The 19,322-nt window shown below is 51.8% G+C and overlaps 1 protein-coding gene across 1 annotated transcript in view; it reads left to right on the top strand.

Annotated features, from left to right (window-relative positions):
* JPH3 (junctophilin 3) overlaps positions 1–17,895 on the top strand; it is a 55,746-nt gene extending 37,851 nt beyond the window's left edge. Inside the window, exons 4-5 of the mRNA XM_027685113.1 lie at positions 4,846–5,759; positions 15,849–17,895. Coding sequence (XP_027540914.1) covers positions 4,846–5,759; positions 15,849–15,929 — 995 coding nt within the window. The 3' untranslated portion in view covers positions 15,930–17,895. The remainder of the gene's footprint in view (positions 1–4,845; positions 5,760–15,848) is intronic.
* Positions 17,896–19,322: the final 1,427 nt, after the last annotated feature.

The following is a 19,322-nucleotide window of genomic DNA, read 5'->3' as shown; positions in this document are numbered from 1 at the left end:
GAGATTTAGCTCAAGGCTTTCAATCGTCAACACTTCCACCTTGTTCAGGGCTTTTTTGTCTCCTCTTTTCACACCAAAACACTCCAATTTTTTTAGTTCATAGTCTGTGATGGTTGCACAGAAAAAAAACAAGAGCTCTGGATGGAAAATGCAAACACAGATGGTCCCAGAGGTCAGCACTGATTTTACACCCATGGCTTGTGTGGTTCATGATTTCTCTGGAATGCCTGGACTGGCACACTCTAAGACCCGATCCTTCCCTTGGCTGTGCAAATCAGTCATGTACTTGTGCCAAGGTGTTGGGAAAATCCATGTTTGAGCTTTGCCTGGTAGCAAAGCTTTCTTTCCATCTTCTTCAACATTCCATCTTCTTCAACATTCCTTCCCGGTTTGTCCAGATTTGTGCTCGTTGGCAAGAGGTTCAGGCCCAGCAAAGGCTCAGGGACGAGGGAGCTGAAGCAAAGCCGTGGTCGGTCAGGGGTCTGCAGGGAAACTCCAAGTCCCCACAGCAATAATTAACATAATAATTAATATATGGGACTGGGTTTATTTAAAAGTTTTCCTGCACCAAGCCCTCATTAGGAGGCGTCTGTCATTATTGTCTCCCCCTCCCAGCTCTCTAACTGAAGATTACTCACTCAGCTTAATTGCTCCAGGGCCTGCTGCTGGTGACTCATGTTCCCTGAGGATGGGAAAAGGGATCATTGGATCTTTTGGCCCAGCCTGCCCATGCCCCAGTCCTCACTTACCCATGGCACAGAGGCTGTGGGGGTGGCTGGGGACATCCCATGGCTCAGCAGGATGAGCCAGACAGGGTTTGGGGGCTGGCTCCAGCCATGGACCTACCTGAGCTGGGGCAGATCCCCATCTAGGAGACATCCATGGGCATTTTGGGATGGTGGAGCATCCCCCTGGCAGAGCACCAGAGCCCCACGCAGCTCTTGTGCTCCCCACCCCCCCCGGCATCTCTCCTGCCGAGGTGCAATTTGTACATCAGAGATCTGAGCTTTCTCGCAGGTCTGTGTGGTCCCAGGGGCTCCTTCAGCCCTGAGATATTCCTCATCTCCATTTCCTCTTGCCAAGAGACTTTGCTGTTTTAAATCACCTCTTGGAAAGATATTTTTAGGTAATACATTTTTTACTACCTCTCTAGACAGGGACACGGCGCTTGACTTGTGCTGGGGTTCGTGTGGCTGGTGCTCCCGGTTGGGTGGGTTGGGAGTGAGTGAGGGGAGGGGAAGGGAGGCGGTTCCACTTAGAGCACATTAGAAAACAAACACATCATCCGAGACGTGTCGGGAAAGGGGGAAGCGCCTGCGGAGCGACTCAGGCACATAATAGGTGGGGATGGCTGTGACACCCCACGGACCCCGGGACCTCAGGCTGCAAACGGGCTTGGGGGGGGCTGAACAGGGGTGGGGTAGCTGCCACCACACAGCACGGCATTGCAGGGGCTCTACGTGCCCGCCTTGCACAGGATCGTGGGTGCTGGATGTGCCCCCCCTGAACAGGATTCAGGTGCTGGATATGCCCTCCTTGTTCAGAGCATCGTGGGTGCTCTGTGTGCTCCCCTTGCTCACTGTCATGGGTGGTGAACGTGTCCTCCTTGCCCAGGATCACGGGTGCTGGATATACCCACCTTGCACAAATGCCACGGATGGTCTGTGTGCCCTCCCTTCCACAGGATTGCGGGTGCTGGATGTGCCCACCTTTCACAGGGTTGTGGGTGCTGGATGTGACTCCCTCTCAGGGTGTTGCAGGTCCCGAGTGCCACCCCCTGTGCACACTGTGGTGGGGGCTGTGCCACCCACACCATGGGTGCTGGATGTACCCTCCTGGCACAGCATCGTGGGTGCTGGATGTGCTCCTTGCAGTGTGGTGGGTGCTGGGTACCACCCACCTTGCCCAGCGAGCGCTGTGGGTGCTGGGTGTCCCCACCCTGCAGGGTTTTGTGGGTGCTGGGTGTCCCCACCCTGCAGGGTTTGGGGGAGGGCTGGGGGACACTCACAGGGGGGTTCATGTCCACCTCAAGGTCAGCCCCCCCACCATCCTGCCCTGGTCATTCCTGCAGAACAGACTCCAGACCTTCAGGCAGAGACTCCAGCAACCCCTTTAGGCGTGAGATAAAGGTGTTCACCTGGGAAAAGTGAAAATATCCCTGCTTAGTATCCTGCATCCTCTCCCCTGTGGTTTTCCATCTCCATCAGCCACGGGGATCTCTCCCACCCCCATCACTTTCCCCGTGGTTGTTCCTCCCTGGTTCCTGGACGCAGCAGGGTCAGTCCATGGTACTGGTGAAGCGAGTCCCCCCAGGTGACAGCACACACCAGTGTCAGAGGCAGGAGCTCAGCACCGCGCCCAAATCCCAAACGTGGGTGCTCCGAGTGCCCGGGGGCACAGGTTTGGCTTTGAAGCCTCCTGGGCTGGGCACAGCTGCCTCAATCCTGCTGGAAATACACAGTCGGTGCTCCGCACCCTCCTTCGCGCTCTCGAAGCCGTTCTTCCAGGAACATCACGTGCTCCACGACTAATTTTAGCTCGGAATAATTGTTGCACATCCTCGGGTGTCGAAAGCCGGCAGGACGGCACCGGTGCATCTGCCGGATTCCTGCGGGAGGAAACGCCTGGATCCCTGCGGGCTCCGGGACTGGGGGGTAGCACCTCGTCCCTGCTCCTCCCAGAGCCCCAGCCAGGGGCTGCAAAACTCAGGGAATTAACCCATGGAGAGGCAGAGTTAGATCAGCTCGTTGCAGGTGTGGGTGGGGAACATTTAGGATGAGCTGGGGCTTAATAACATCCAGGGTGGGGATGCTGGAGCATCACTGGGCTTTCTTGCCCCTGTTGTGGGGCTCTGGGGATCAGGGAAGGTGCAGGAGTGGTGGGTGTAGCAAGGCCATGGCTGGTTCTGCCGTTGGAAATCAGCTTTGGGGTCCTCGGAGCTGGTGGGAAGCTTTCAAATCTCTGGAACTCCGGCAAAAGCCCTGGAGACCTGAATTGTGGAAGATTCCTGAGACAAACAGGGACACCCAAAGTCTTGGGTGAGCCCGTTCCGACAGGTGGCTTTCCAGCCTTCTCATACAAAGCCCTTTATTCCCTCTGTGCCTCAGTTTCCTATTTGTGGTATCAAAGGGTGGCTGGAACGGGAATGTCTGAACAACAAAATCAGTTTGTATTTTATCCCAGGGACATTTATTCTGTGTGAAAACAGAGGGGGTGAGAGCTCCACCTTTGTCCTTCACAACAATTTCCCGCCAGTACCAGGATTCCTCAGCGGCCTTGGATAAATCCCAGGAAATTCAGTCTCCCGCATGCAAACAGGGACACAGAGAACAAATTAAGTCTGAACTGAGTATTGTCTACAAAAATTGAGTCATTAGGAGATCCTTTTTTTTAAATTGCTTCAGTAGGAGATTTCTAAGCTTGTTACTATTTACCTCCCCTGTAAGAGCTTTGATGGGGACATCCAGCCTCACACTCCCATGTGCCCCACATGTATCCCAACCCTGACGTGGTGGGACTTGGGAATGGCTCTGGGTGAAGGCACATCCCAGCACCAGAAGCTCCCGAAAAAGATGTGATAGAGAAAAATCCTCAACAGAAGTGGAAAGATCAGAGCAGGCACCTCCAAGCATTTATTTTTAAACAGTGGCAAGAAATTGAGCTCTTCCTTTCGGAGCCTCATTTCTTGTCTGGCCATGGCAATCGCAATTAGACGCATTTCAGGGGCATTAGGCACTTAATATATTTATCAAATTATTCCCGTAATTTAGCATGGCTTTAGCTGGGAACAACTTGAGAGGGGAAAATGAGAATTAACCATATTAGCTTGAACTGCCTTGAAATAATTCGGTGTTTCATCAATGATTAACAAGTTGGAGTTTTTTTGTTACTGTCCGGAGAAGCGAAGTGTTCCTTCAGCAGCAGAAGACATTCAGTCCCTTAGAAGTCCCTGTCCCTGGGGATACACTGTCTGGGGAATCTCTGGGTTTGAAGGGAATGGAGAGACATCAGCAGGATGGAATAAGGAGGATGGTGTATGTTGTACGTGGTCCTGCCTGTGTATGTGAGGCACAGCCACCTGTGTCCTCTCCAGCACAGCCAGGGGGGCTGAGGAGGGAAATGTCCATGTCCTCCTGGTCTGTGTGGAACAGGAAAGCTCTTGGATAAAAGATTTGTGGGATTTTCCTTGCACATCTGCCCAGATGTGGCCATCTCCTTATGAAACCTTCGAGGTGAGATTTCCCTTCTGCAGCTCACAGCCGAAAGCTGAGGTGTTTCCCATCCAGGAGAGGTGTGGGGGCTGTTGGCATGGGATGATCCATGGGGCATCCAGGAGCATGCAGTGATCCCAGTGGCACCCAGCACACACAGGGTGATCCCAGTGACACCCAGCACACACACAGAGTGTGTGTGCCACCAGCCACATCCCACATTTCCCTTCTCATGCTTCCAGATTGGGAACTGATGGGAAAAGGTGATCAGGTGGATCCCAAAAAACCATACTAACCCCCTGCAGCAGCTCTGCATCGTTAGTGGCTTCCCCATGTCCCTGGGCTACAAAACCATTCCAGTGCCGGCAGCAGCCGCTCGCACCGGGCGGCTCTGCGGGTGCTGGGGGTGATGTGAGGGCAGGTTTGGTGTCAAACCAGAGGTGCCTTTCTCTTGCTCCAGTGGCAGCAGCTGTTTATTGTGCTGTGGTGCTGCTGTCCCGATCCCACCCCGCTGTTCCCCACCATCCATCACTGTTCCGCGAGATGAAAACCCCGGCGGGCACCCACAGAATAGAAATAACCCTGTCGCCTTTCTCTCCCCCTCTCTCCTCCCCCTTCACGGCTGCACAAAAAGGGCTCGAATGCCAGAGACCGAAGCGCCAGAACTCGAGCGATGACATTGAGGTCCTGTCCACCGGGACCCCCCTCCAGCAGGAGAGCCCCGAGCTGTACCGCAAAGGGACCACCCCGTCCGACCTGACCCCCGACGACAGCCCGCTGCAGAGCTTCCCTGCCAGCCCCTCCTCCACGCCCCCCCTGGGCCCCTCCTGCAGGAACAAGAGCGCCCACTTCTCCAGGCAGGTCTCGGTGGACGAAGAGAGGGGTGGGGAGATCCAGATGTTGCTGGAGGGGCGTGGCGGGGATTACCTGCGACCCAACAGCTGGAGCAGCGAAGAGAAGGCCGGCGGGACGCGCGGCGTGAGAAGCGGGACCCTGCGCGCCGGGGCGGCCCCCGCCCCTGAAGACTACAGAGGTCGGAGTGGAGGACACAAACACTCGGCCTCCAACCACAAGCAAAGAGAGAGGTGGACAGATTCCCCTGCCACGGTTTCATGGACTTCCCACCACAGGTCCCACAACCACAGCTCAGGGAGCTCCAAACTGCTTGAGCTGGACGAGGAGAAGATGAGCAATTACGAGATGGAGATGAAGCCCCTCATGAGGATGGATTCTTATATGCAAGAGATTCACACCCAAAAAAGACACTACAGCAAAGGGGGAGCCTGCAGGAGCATGGCTGACGACCACCGTGGGGAAGAGCGGGGCTTCGGGGTTCAGAGACTGAGGTCTAAGTCCCAGAACAAAGAGAATTTCAGGCCAGCTTCCTCTGCAGAGCCCACGGTGCAGAAACTGGAAAACCTGAGATTCGGGGACAAAGCTGAACCTCGGCTACTAAGGTGGGACTTAACCTTCTCCCCGCCACAGAAATCTTTACCTGTTGCACTAGAATCTGAAGAGGACAGTGGGGATGCGCTCAAATCCAGTACGGTGAGTAGGAGAAACCGCGTGTGGAAATCTGGTGGAGAAACTTGGTGCTGTTGTGGGTCTGGGATGGGAAGGAAAACTGAAAAACCTGAATTATTGTCAGTTTTTGCCTTGAATCCCCCCTCCTCACTTCTCCCATCCTATGGGGTTTTCCCTGCAGACTGTTGTGATGGGAACAGCAAGATTTTCACTGGAGGATGTGAGCAGCAAGTTTGAGTTTGTTTTGCAGCCCAGCCCCTGGTAAAAATCCATTATTGCTGGGAATCTGGTGGAAAAGCTGCAGGAGTAGACAAGGCATTGGTGATGATTCCTTGTGTTTTGGTTATGGCAACAGAACTTCACAGTGGTCCAGGAGCGTGTGGAGGACAACCCCTCATGAGACATCCCGCCCTGGGCTCCTCATTTTGGGAGGGATAAGGATACTTTGGATATTAAGTGGCTGCTGGGAAGAGCAGGAGGTGTTCAGGCCAGAGGAGAGGAGACAGAGTGATCTTCAAACACATAAAAGCTGCTGCAAAGTGGAAGGGAATAATCTGTTCTCGATGAACAGAATTAATGGGCTTAAATTCAAGCCTTAGAGGAGGGGTGAGCCATTAGCCATCGCTAATGAGTTGAAGGCTGTAATTAATTGCCTGGGGAGGCTGTGGTGGATGGGGGGGAGGAGGGGGTCTAAGACCTGGTTGGCCATCAGCAGCTCAGATGGAACCTGGGCAGAGCTGAACCTCCTTGGGAGGAGGCTGAGCTGTGTGATTTTCAGGTTCTTTGCAATCCTGGTTTTTGATGATTCCTGGATTTATCACTGAGAAGCTTCCTTACTTCCTGACTTGTTCTCCCTGTTGCTTTGGCATTGCTAGAAGAGGTCATGGGGGTCTGATGGGAGCAGTGGGGAAGCCACCACTGCCCAAAATTGCCCCTTGTTGAGTCAGTACCAAACACAGGGCAGGGCTGCAGGTCCCATGCTGGATATCCCAGACTTACACAGGAGAAATGGAAAACCTATAATGCTCAGGCAGTGATATTTCAGGCTCTGGCAGAAGAAAGGAGCTAAATCTCCCTGTCGGGGGAGCAGAGGATGGTGCTTGGTGGTTTGGGGTCATGGAACTGAAATGGATTTGTCAGTCACGCTGAAAATTTGGGCTCGAGGCATGGTGGTGTGTAAGGGATGATTCCTGTTGCCATACCTACAGCATCCCTGCTCCTCCAGCACTCTGCCAGCACAGCCAAGGTGTTGGCACCTCCAAAGGTGGGAGAGAGGAGAGAGTGGTGGCATCTGCATCCCAGGAGCAGCCAGGATGCAGGAAGGACTAAACTACAGATCTGCCACAGCTTCCCTGCTGTGGCTGTGGATAAATCCCCCCACACACACAGCCCTGAGCTTTCTGCCTTCCTGTTCATCCTGTGAGCTCGGCGCAGGCTCGGGAGCACCCACACGGCTCTGAGGGGGAGCTGAGCACGGAGTGTGCTGGTGTCTGCTCTGCAGGACACGTCCTGCCAGCCCAGAAAACACAGAGCTCCAGTGAATTCAGCCCTGAGCACACCCCACTGAGCCAACCCGCGGGTGCTGAACCATCCAGGCTGTCCTTACCTGCCTGTGTGGATGCCTGGAAGCACTGGAGACATGACAGGCAGCATTAGGAGCCTGACAGGCTCTCACAGGGGAAGAGCAGCAGCAGTAATTGCACAGACACCAACCCTGTTGAAGTCCGTGGGACTCACAGATGCTGCAGCATCTTTGACAACATGACCTCCCGTGGCAGCAGGGAGCTGGGAGAGACATGAATCACAAAGGAGGGATGAAACCACAGTTTCTCCTCACTGGGAGCCACACGATCTTCGGGAGATCTCTGGCACAAACAGTCCTGGGGTCTCTCCCCACCCACTCCATGTCAGACGTGCTGCCGAGACTTCCACCTCACACAGAAACCTCCCTCCACAACACTGGAGGAAAATAGCCACTAACACAATGTCACTGGCTATTTCCAGGGAGTCCTGGGCACTAGGAAGGGGCACAGCCTGCATGGAAAAGTGCATAGAAAAGCCATTAGGATGCACATCATACTTGTGAAGTGCTGTAGCTGTGGAGCAGCATGTTCAGTTTTCTCACATTCATAACCGAGGGTGGAACAGATGGCGAAGGTTTGGGAGGAAGCTAATGTAATACAGAGGAAGAGATAATATGTGGATTTAAATAACCTACAATGCCAGCAACAATTTGTTCTAGCAGGAATTGCACGGTGCTAGCAGGGTTTGGTTCCAGGGGCCTGGCAGGGAGGGGGTGGTCGGAGAGGAGCAGGGGAAGGTGTAGGAGAGGAATGGGAGGTACAGAGATGTGTGTTCCAACCTCCTGCCTAAACCCATGACCTTGCCTGCACCTGCCATCAAGGCCCTCAAAGCAATTCAAATTTCGGTGAGTGTGGTGAGTCCCTGAGGAAGAGGAGGGTCAGACTAAGGGGGAAAGATTTATCCCACAGTCCCCACATCCACCTCCGTGTGTGCGCTCAGCAACGTGGAACATTCACACACTTAATCCTGCAAAAATCCACTGCATCCTGCTCATGCTCCAGATCTCTCCACACAGAATGAAGGCTCCCCAGTTTCCCCAAAATCTCCATTTCTCACACTAGGCTGCAATGCCCCTTCCCTTCATCCTCCCTGGTGAGCGTCGGCTCCGGGACAGGGCCGGCTGCACACGCGTGTCCGTGTGTGTGTGTGTGTGTGTGTGCCCACACTGCCTCAGCTTGCATGACAGCCTGCTTCCCTGGGATCCACAGCACTGCCATCTGGGAAGCTGCTCCCTGCAAAGGGCATTTCTCATCTCCCAGGCAGCTGGGCTGTTCCAGAAAGGTGCCTGCCAATGAGCAGGAAGGATGCTTGGAGCTGAGTAGGGCTATTTTTGCCCTACCTGGAGTATCCCTGTGCCGAACTGAGGTCACCCTCCCAGCTTAGCTTGTTTTAAAAATAATCTGCCATAAACCAGCTCTACACAAGCCATCAATGAGCCCAGTGAGCTGGCTCTGTGTTGAAGTGCCAGGTCCAGCTTCCAGAGAAGGCACACCTCTGGCAGTGCTCACCAGAGAAGGCTCGGGATGCAGGGCTTACAAAAACACACCCCAAAAAAACACTGCTCTTGATTTCTCCGGACCAGCTGTGAGGTCCCTTGTATCCAGCCTTTTCCATCCCTGCACATGTAGGGATGCACACTCCAGGGAGGAGTCAGACTTACAGGTTGCTCTATGAGCTGTGGGAACTTTTCTCTGTCATTTTTCACCAGTCCTTTTAAAGAAGCTCCCATTTGTTGGAGCTGCACGTAAGTAATTGAAAAATACTCTTAGGAAGGTCATTTCTTGAGGCCACTACTCAATAACACTGATGAAATTCAGCCCTGCTTGGTGTTCGCTCTCAGGGGATTTGGGGGTTTCGGGGTCATTGAGCCAGTGCTGAAGCCACACAAATGCTTTAAAATTACATTTAAAGCCACCTGATCTCTCTGTGTCTCTGTGTGCACTGACCCCTCATGCACAGAACAAACTCCCATCAATTGTCAGTGTTGGGGCAGAGGGAAACGGGAACCAACGTGCCGGGACCGGTGTCAGTGTTGTCGGATTAAGGGATTTATAGGAACGTCACCATCCTTTCCATCCTTAAAGGCCCACAAGGCACAAAGCTCAAGCCTGTGCCTGGATGCTTCACAGGTTCCTGGAGCCTTTGAGGAGATCTAAAATGGGAAAGGAAAAAAGGAATTGTTGAGAGACTGAGAAAGGAAAGTGGCGTTCTAAAACGCCAGCAACCCTTTTATCCATCAGCACGAAACACAGCACATTGTAGGGCTGGGGGAAAAAAAAAGAGACCAGATCTCCTTTTCTGCAGGTGCTGAACATCTGCAGCTTCTGAGAGGGAAAAGAAGGGCTGTGGGCACAGAGGAGCTCAGCAGGCCCGCGGGAAGGGCCGGTGCTCAGGCACGAACGGAGCCTGATTCATCTGCCTGTCCTCGTTTAGCAGGAGCAATCACGGCCGTTTAGGTGGAGACTTCCAGGGACACGTCGTGGTCTCACTAAAGGCACCCTGGAGACGTGAGTAGGCTCGAGACTTGGCCCTTTAAAATCCCGCTGTCTCATCGCATCGAGACCGATGGGAGGGCAGGAGCCAAAAAAACCCCCACCCCAGCCACCCCTGACATTTCCTTGCACCGTCACATGCTGGCGGATAAAATCCCAGCGCTCTCAGCTGTTTGCTGCCTCCTCCCGCGAACAAACCCGCGGAAAAAAACTGCAGCAAAGGCAGTTTAGAGGCATCTCCCGGGTGAGGGATCTCCAAGAGACCCCCCTGTCCCCCCCAGGTCCCCGCGGGGGAGGCGGGGAGGGATTCCAGCAGCTGCAGCATCTCCCTCCCTCGCGCGGCGAGCGAGGGGCGTATTTGCCATCAAGATATTCCGAGCAGGTTTCGCTGTCGCTGGGGAAAGTGAGGAGGAGGCAGCCAATCTGCAGCAGGAGCAGGGATCTGCCGAGTGCTCCGCGCAGCCGGAGGGAGCCGAGGGAGGGATCAGGGCAGGGGGCTCAGCACGGGACGGGGAGGAGGGGATGGAGCGCCAGAAATGGCACCTCCCCACTGATGCCATGAGGGATGCTCCCCTTTTCCAGCGCTGTGGGGTTATTCTTGAGGGGATTGACCTCGAGCTGGTGTGTTTTCTTCAGAGAAGTTGGGCACTTTTAGCCCTAGAGATTGTAAAATGAGTTAAAAATAAGAACTGGGTGTTTTTTCTGCCCCAAAGAGGCACCCACTGTTTGGGTTGTGCACGGAGATGCTCTCATCTGTCTGCCTTGGGACCAGTCTGCTGGGAAAGGCATGTGGGGACTTGTTTAGCATTAACCTCCCTGGGATTGAACCCCATGGCTTATCCCTGTGGTTTTAGTCTTCCAGCTTCAGGTTTTTCCATTTATTTTTTCCCCATCAGGAGCCATCCCCAGGTCTCCTAACAAAGGCATCCCTGGGTTTCCTTATTTCTCTCATCTCAACCAGATTCAGCCCTAATCCCAAATGGCCGTGGGACCTGCGTGTCCAGACAAATAGAAGCCATAATTACATGGGAATAAGGAGGCAGAGGAGCCCTCTTGCCATCCTCTCACCCCTCTGGAATGAGGCAGGGCTGAGTGTTGCCCCAGGGGCTGCAGTGTGTGCAGAGCAAACCTTTTTGGGGTTGTCTCAAATAATAACCAGAAACTGTTCCTGCTCTAATCTCTCTCGTGTTCAGGCATCGCAGGTGTGACGTGTAACAACAGGAGGTAGATAATGTTCACAGAGAAATGGGATGTTTCGCTTGACAGGGTCCTTTTTCAAACCCTTTTTATCTCCAGGGCCCTTTGATGTTCCTGAGGGAGCACCTTGCTGACTCTGCTCTTGTCATCCTGGATTCAATTTAGGGGTTTGAACCCAATTCCACATTGTTTAGCTTGGAAAAATTTGGGGTCAAACACCAACTTTTGAGTGCACAAGAACCAAAAATCTTAAAAACAGACACAGAACTCCAAACACACATAAACAAACTGTAGACAGAGTTCTCTCCCAGCACCTCTAAACTGAGGACTGAACCAGGGGGCACAAACCAGTTCACTAACAGGCACCCTCTTGGGATAAATCCTCATGGTTTTAGCCTTATTTTCCCCCAGAAGCAGGTTTTCCATCCCATCCAACTCAGTTTCACTCACACAGGCACGTTTGGCATCTCCTGGGCCCCTTCCCGGAGTCACGGGAGATGCTGCAATCCACTGGAGAAAGCAAAGTGAATCCCTGATGTTTCCTTTGCTAAATGCTCCTCACCCATTTCACAGAGCCTGTTCCTGGCAGTTATGTGACAATTCAGCACAAATGTCATGGAGCTGCTAAGTTTGCAGCACTTTCCGCAGTGCTGAGGCTGGAAAACGGTGCATATATAGTTTTTTTTGCTGATCCAAGTCCTTAGTAATTACACTTAATAGATCCCAGAGGGATTCCTAGGTAACCTGCACTATAGTTTCCATGGCAGAGAGGCAGAGCTTGTACCCTGTGATAACAGATAATAATGGATTGTTAATGCTTAAATTAATTATGCTACAATTGCATTTGTAAACCAGCTGTCCCTCGTATTCCCAGTAAGACTCTTGAGTTGCTACACAACAGTTACAGGATAAAAACAAACAAGACAGAGGGGCAGAAATTACTCTACAGCTACAATTACTGTTATTACTCCTGTGCCATAGCAAGAGTTTATTCATATTTTAGTGTATCCATGAGTTTAGGTCTAAGTTTCTGTTCTTTAAGCTTGGAAGGAAATCTAAGAATTCCTTGGAGACTCTCCCTGTTGATACAGAAGGACCCTTTTGCCCAGCTAATGTGCGTTGCCCATCCTTGGCAGATGTTTTCCTTCTCCTGTGAAGCACTCCAAGGATCTAGTTATATAAAATAAAAATAAAAAGTCCCAGCCTGGATTTGCTGGTGAAATTCTCGCCGGAGGATGCTTGGGCACACCAGAGCTTGCTGGAATGTTTCCTTTCCCGGAGCCAGGCTGGTAGCCATGCTGGGTGGGATTCATCCCACGTCACTTGGGCTCCAGACAGCCTGGATGGGGAGTGCAGGCTGGATGTCTAACGTTTAGACAGCTAAAATTGGGTGAGAGGACGCTGCCAACTGGCGTCTGCCTCCCAGGGAAGCGGGTTCTGGACGGGCGGGCACGGAGCTGGGAGGCAGAACGGCATTCCAGAGCCGAGCCTGGCTCCTGGCTGGCAGGAAGGGTGGTTTAACCAAATCTCCCAGCTCCTGACAGCCTGATTTCACAATTTCCTATTGCAGGGCTAAAGAGAGTGTCGGAGCTTCTTGCTTTGACACACAAAGCCCAGCTCAGGAAATAGGCCCAACTGGCCTCAGGGTTTTCTTCGGGCTCCAGGAGATCCCTGCCTGTGGCAGGGGGTTGGAATGAGATGATCTTTAAGGTCCCTTCCAACGCAAACCATTCCGTGATTCTATAGGAGGCTGAAGATGAGATAAAGCCCCACCAGACAACCCAGAGTTTCAAATCAAGGGCTCTGTCTCTTCTTTCCGAAGGCGGTGGCTCCTGTTAGAGGCTTGGGATGTGGTGGGAAGAGTTGTAAAGGCCACTTGTTCTAAAACAATGACTGGAACTGCAGCAAAAGGGAGTTCAGTGACCTATGGTCAGGCTGGGCTCAGCAAAACATCTCTTCCAAAGCAGAGCTCCATAACTGATTCATCTCCTGCCCAGGCACCGAGCAGGAATCACTTCTTGGATGACACATATCCCAGGCCATCAAAGGAGAGAAGGGCAAGTGTTTCCTCTGAGCAGAGGTGAAGGCACAAAGACCTGACAAGATAGAAATAAGCCAGACATAAGGGTTTAGAGGTGCAGCAGGATTCGTAATTGGAGCTAAAACAGAAGCTTTGGAGTCTCAAAGCTGCTTATCCACCAGCTGCCGTGGGCAGGGCTCCAGCCCCACACCGAGGGAGCAGCCCTACCTGCCATTCCTGCCTGGAGAGCCCTCCATGGAGCTGGCACAGGGAAGAGGGTGTTAAAAAGGAAGGAACTGTTAAAAGGAAGCAGAATTTGTGAGTTGTCAGACAGACAGAGCTGTTCAGTTCACAGAGACCCCTCCCCTCCCTGGTCATCCTATTCCTGGGATGCTTTTGCTGGCAAATGTGGAAGATCCCACCCATGCAGTGGCAAAGGAAGGATTTTCTCCTGCCTCTGCACTGCAAAAGGGGATGCAGGATGCAAACAGGCACAGACTGAGCCAGGGAACCGAGCAAAACATCCGTGCAGGGGAAGGAAGGTGCTGCCAATGGAAGTGGGTGTTGGCTCCCCCCATTCTTCCAGATGAGGGCACGGCTTCGATGGACTGGTGTGTAAATCATAGAACTGTGGAATCATTTAGGTTGGAAAACACTCTAAGATCAAGTCCAACCATCCCCCAGCACTGCCAAGGCCACCACTAACCCATGTCCTCAAATGCCACATCCACAGGGCTTTTAAATCCCTCCAGGGATGGGGACTCCACCACTGCCCTGGGTGGACAATCCTTTTGGTGAGGAATTTTTCCCTAATATCCAATCCAAACCTCCCCTGGTGCAACCTGAGGCTGTTTCCTCTTGTCCTACTGCTTGTTACTGGGGAAAGAGACCAAAGAAGTGTATCCCTGGATACATCCCACCAGCATCCTGTGAACAGCAGTACCGAAGGGTTGTGATCTCCATCAGCCCAGCAGGTCCATCCCAAAGCATTTGTGAGGAACACCAGGGAATTGGAAGGGTCTAGTGGTGTGAGCAGAGCAGGGGCACAAATATTTGCTGCTTTTTTGGCAGGGAGCTCAACCACCGAGTGGCCCAGGGCCGATGGAAGCACGGCTGAGCCCTCCCTGCCTGCGGGGCCGAGGGATCCGAGAGCATTCCCTGTGTCCCCGTGCCCTGCCAACAGCAACAATGACAGTGCTAATCGCCTGCAATCTGTTATTATATTACCACGGGCTCAGAAATGGTAAAACCCAATAATCTTGTGAAATGCAGCTAATCCCCCCCATCCCAATAACGCCGGCGCGGGGCTTGGCAGCGGCCGGGCTGGGGAAGGGGGAGGACTGGCAACAAGGGGGCGGTTTCTGCCTTTGGAAGCAGCCGGGCGTGGATACCTGGCTGCCAGGAGAGGCTCTCCACAATCCCTCCGTTGGTTGGCTGTCTTTGACCCTGTTGCTAAGCTACAAATATGCCTTTCCAGAGAGCTCCAGCATCCTCGCTCCCACCCACTCCCAACTGCGAACTGAATCAGCCTGCTCGGAATGAAACGAGCTCTGGCCAGCAAGGAGAGTGTTTTTCCCTTTTATTTTCCAGCAGCTCTGCAGAGTGGCATAAGGAAAGCTCCCAAAGGGCACCCACCCCTGCCCCGAGCCCTCCCAGCAGCCACAGGAGCGTTAGGAGGAGGACGGGAGCCTGGAGAAAGGATTTAGAGCATTCCAGGCGGTTAAAGCTGGCACAGCTCGGCTGCAGCAGGAATAGCTGAGGATCCCAGCTACTCCAAGAAATAGCTACCACCTACCTGCACACAAGATTGCTCACCCTGGTGTGAGCCACGTTAACATTCTGGGACAGGGAATGTTTGGTGACAGGGATGAGGAGACAGGGATGGGGTGACAGGGATAAGGTGATGCCATGGATGTTTTTCTGACCAATGTTCTGCACAAAGATGTGTTGGAGGGTTGTCTGCAGTCCCCATGCTGAGGGGTCCCTTTCTGTCATTCCTGGGATTCTAATGGGGTCCAAGAGCCACATCCTCATCATGTCCCACACAATTGTCTGGGCTGTCCTTATGCTCAGTGGAAAGCAATGGATGCTCCTGGGGGGATGTTCAGCCCAGGCTGTGGTGGGTGTTCCATGGGCCAGGGTTCCTGCAGTGGTTTCCAGGCAGAATCACACAATCATGGAATGGTTTGGGTTGGGAGGGACTTTAAAGCTCATCCAGTTCCACCCCCTGCCATGGGCAGGGACAACTTCCACTATCCCAGGTTGCTCTAAGCCCCGTCCAACCTGGCCTTGAACACTTCCAGGTAGTTCCCAGGAGCTTTATTTGGTTCTTATAAACCTCAGAAAAGGTTATTACAGCTATTCCAAAATGTTGCCTGAACACAGATCACTGTGTCCTGGCCTGATGTTTGCCATGACCAGGAGGCCTGGAGAAACAATTGTGTTTACTGGGAAATGTCCTGTGGAGACTCCTCCAAACCATCCCCAAACACCTGTATGATCCAATAAATGGGTTTTTTTCTTCCTTTTCATTGACCACCTGGTAAACAACCAATTTCATTTTTTTAAGGCCAGATTTCCTGTGGGAATGACACAGGGAAGTCCATGTCTTGGTCAGTGGGTGCATCCAGGTGTTTGCTTGGCAGCCTAAAAAAATTCACCAAGGGTTTCTGGGCACTTTGGGATCATTTGCTGGGGTGTAAATCAGGGTTTGCCCATCCACAGACCTGCCTGGACCCCACACAGCTCCTGACCCTGCTACAAGGCAGCCTTGGGCAGAATTCCAACGTTCTAACTCCTCTCCTTCTCTTTCTCTTCCAGGGTTCAGCTCCCATCCTGGTAGTCATGGTGATCTTACTAAATATTGGAGTCGCCATTTTGTTTATTAACTTTTTCATCTAATTCAAGACTGTCTTGTTTGCAAAAATAACAGTTACATGTATGAATGGGGGAAAAAAAAAACAAACAAAAAACAAAAACAAACCGGAACCAAACAACAACAACAAAACAAAGGGAAAAATCGTAACTCGAACTGTCCTCCGACAATTTCCAAGTCTTTTCACAGAAGAACAACAAACGATCGAGTCTCACTCACAGTTTGCCTTTTTTCCTGGGTAATGTTTTTTGGATTTTAGCCAAAATTCTTTGCTTGTATAACACTATGCTGTGTGGCATGGCAAAATGCTATCAACACTCTGCCCCCCCAACACTGGGAAGGATGAGAAGGAATCCCAACAAAAGAAAACCTCGTTTCCCTTCCCCTCACCTCTTCTCCAAAAAAAAAATATGGTCATAACAACAGTAATGAACCCCAAACTGGAAATGAGATGGGGGGACCATGGGGAGAGTCTGTTTGATGTATGTACGGGTGCTGGGACGCTCCAGGCTGAGTTTCCCAAGGAAATCCACAACAGCTTTAATGACAAATGGGAGAGAAAAGCAAAACCATGCTTTTCTCCCTTTGGAAATGGAGGAATGTTGCTGTAAGAAGGAGGAGAGAAGGAGCACAGGGAAGGCATGAACCCTGTCTGGATGGAAAAGATGGGAGAAGGGGCCCCATTTTGGTATTTGTTTTCAAAACAAAGCAGCAATTGGCCTTTCCCAAAATTCCTTGGGGCAGGGGGGGAATAGGGAACATGAGGTGTGAGCAGCAGGCCCACCACCCTCCTGCCTTCACTCCTCCTCCCCAGGCTGCTCCCTGACATGGCAAGGCTGGAAAAACACCCAGTGCTACTTTTAATTCACAGTCAATTATTCCTGGGTAAAAATGTGTCCCTGGATTCCCCAAAAAAAAAAAACTTGGAGGCACCGTCAGCAACCCAACTTGCTGGTCATTGTGCCGTGCTGGTGAGGAGCATCCCATCCCATCCCATCCCATCCCAAAGCCTGTAGATGCTGGGGAGCAGATTGGTGGGGAGGGACAGGAGAGAGAGGGCTCAATTCCGACCCACTTGGGATAACAATAAAACAAAACCAAGCAAAAATAAACCTGTTTTTCCAAGGCATCTGGGGAGGAGCACTGGAGCATGTCCCAGAGAGGAGGGAGAGGGTGGTGGGTTTGTCTCTTACATCTTGCTGTGGACTGTTTCAGACATCATGCTTGGGCTCTGAGCATGTAGTATTTTGCACTTTGTAATGCAGGATGTATATTCCAGCTTCCAACATGTCCCTGTAAAAAAAAAAAAAAAGAAAAAAAAAAGAAAAAAAAAGAAAATCCAACCAACCATCATTGGCAATGGCAGCCTCTAAGGATGTATTCTTTTCTTTCTTTTTTTTTTTTCTATGTCACTTAATTTGTTTCTACCATCTTTGTACTATGCCTGCCTTGATTTTGTCCCCTCCCCTTCCCCACGGATAATCTGCATACTCATTAAAGATGCCGTATCCCTGTTCTGAGCTGTCATGGTCCCAATCCCAGTGCGGTCTCAGCTCCATTCCTTGGAAGTGGCCGATGGCCCCTCGCTTTCCCAAGGGACTATTCCCTCCCCCCAGGTGGAGATCGGCTTTGCCGGTGATCCACCACCACCAGGCACAATTCCAGTGGCTCCTTTGGGATTTGGTACGTCCAGGGACCAAATTCCACCCTCAGTTCTCCCCACTGCAGCTCTGTGCGAGTGTGGCAGCACCCGAGGGTGGGATGAAACCCTCACATGGATATTTGGGGGGGTGGGAAAGGAGGGGGAAATCCCTCCTGGACATTCACATCCAGAGTTGTTGGATACAGCCCGGATTTGTGGACTCAGCTTTGCTTTGCTTCTGTTTTAGCTGTTTCTCTGCTACCTTTTCAGCAGATTTCTTATTACACTGCACTGGATTGCTATATTTTTAACCAGAAATAAACTAAGGATTAGAGCATGTGCCAGTTAAATTCAGTTCTTTTCCTTACATGGTCTGATTCCCTCCTGTCGCAGCTTTTCCTCCTCTTTTCCTTCCTTTCCCTTTCCAGGCAGAGGGCTATGGGTGGACAGGGGAAAGGAGAACTTTGAAATTTAAATTTCCACAGTAACTGTCCATCATCTTCCCACCTCTTGCTTTTTTTTTGTTGTTTTGGTTTTCCCTTTCGGGTCCTTAGTCATCATTTTTTCCCTCTTGAATGGTCTCTGCACACTCGAAACGAGCCAAATAACAACACGTTGTGATTGCAGCCCTGGGAACTCACCCTGGGGTTTGTGAGTCTGGTTTTACTCTTGGAAAAGACTCCTGAGGAGGAGGGGTTTTTTTTGGACATTCAAGTGCACATGACACAAAGGCCCCATCAGGAGCTGGTTAAACAGATCCCTGTGAACACAGTAGGATATTTAGATACATATAAACCAGCACAAAAACGCCTCATTACCAGTCCAATAAAAGTCCTAGTGATTCCCTGACTCGTTTTCCCCACTGGTAGACTGACAAGTTATTGCTGTTCTTGCCCCTGGACCAGCACAAATCCAATGTGGATTTTTAATTTCTCTGTTCCAGTCAAGCTCAGTAGGAAAGACAGTCAAGGACTAATATTAATTGGCTCCCAAACCACGTGGTTAAAAAATAATGATGCCTTTCTTAATCCTGGGGAGCTGAGCAATTTTTCTTAGTCCTGGGCTTTTCACCTTTGCCCAAGGCCAGAAATATTCTAGAGAAGTAGCCCAGAGAGAGAGGTAATTCAGTGTATTTCCCTGTCTTATGAGCCCTGGTTCCTGCAGATCTACCTGAGGCACATTAAAATGTCTATCAATAGGGCACATAAATCCATGGAAATTGTCCAGACCTGCTGTTATATGTCCATGCTGGCAGATGCACGTGGACACTTGAGGTCTAGATCATTTTTTAGGCTGCAATGGAATTTTTATGTTCCTACAGCAGAACCCGAAGCACGAGGAGGGGCTGGGGCTCAGGGAACCATCCCACCTGCTGTCACAGCAGATCCACTGGGAAAAGGGCACCTGTCCCTCCCCAGGGAGACTCGGGACCTCGGCCAGACCCCACCTGTGTGAGGGATGGGCTGGTCTGTCAGTGCATCCCTGGGGAAGACAAGAAGGAAGGAAGGGAATGAAGACGAAACCCTCTGCCTGCTCCTGCCACGTCAGCTTCTCACCAGCCCATCTGGCGTCTGGGTTGCTGTACCCGAGACCCAGATTCTGGGACTCTCCAGGGCCTGATCTTCCAGAGATACTGAGCTGTGGCAGCATCTATTTACCTCGTGTGGAGCTGGGAAGTGCTGCTGGGAAAAAACCATCCAGACTGCAACAGAAGGGGAGGGGCAACAGGAGAAACGATGTCGGATGGATGGTGAAGGTCTTAATTGAAACCTAAGGA

The sequence above is a fragment of the Neopelma chrysocephalum genome, unplaced genomic scaffold (genome assembly GCF_003984885.1).
Source record: "Neopelma chrysocephalum unplaced genomic scaffold, ASM398488v2 Primary Assembly neopelma1_68, whole genome shotgun sequence".
Taxonomy (NCBI): domain Eukaryota; kingdom Metazoa; phylum Chordata; class Aves; order Passeriformes; family Pipridae; genus Neopelma; species Neopelma chrysocephalum.
Note: the sequence above shows the minus strand (reverse complement) of the source record. Positions and strands in the feature narration are given on the sequence as shown.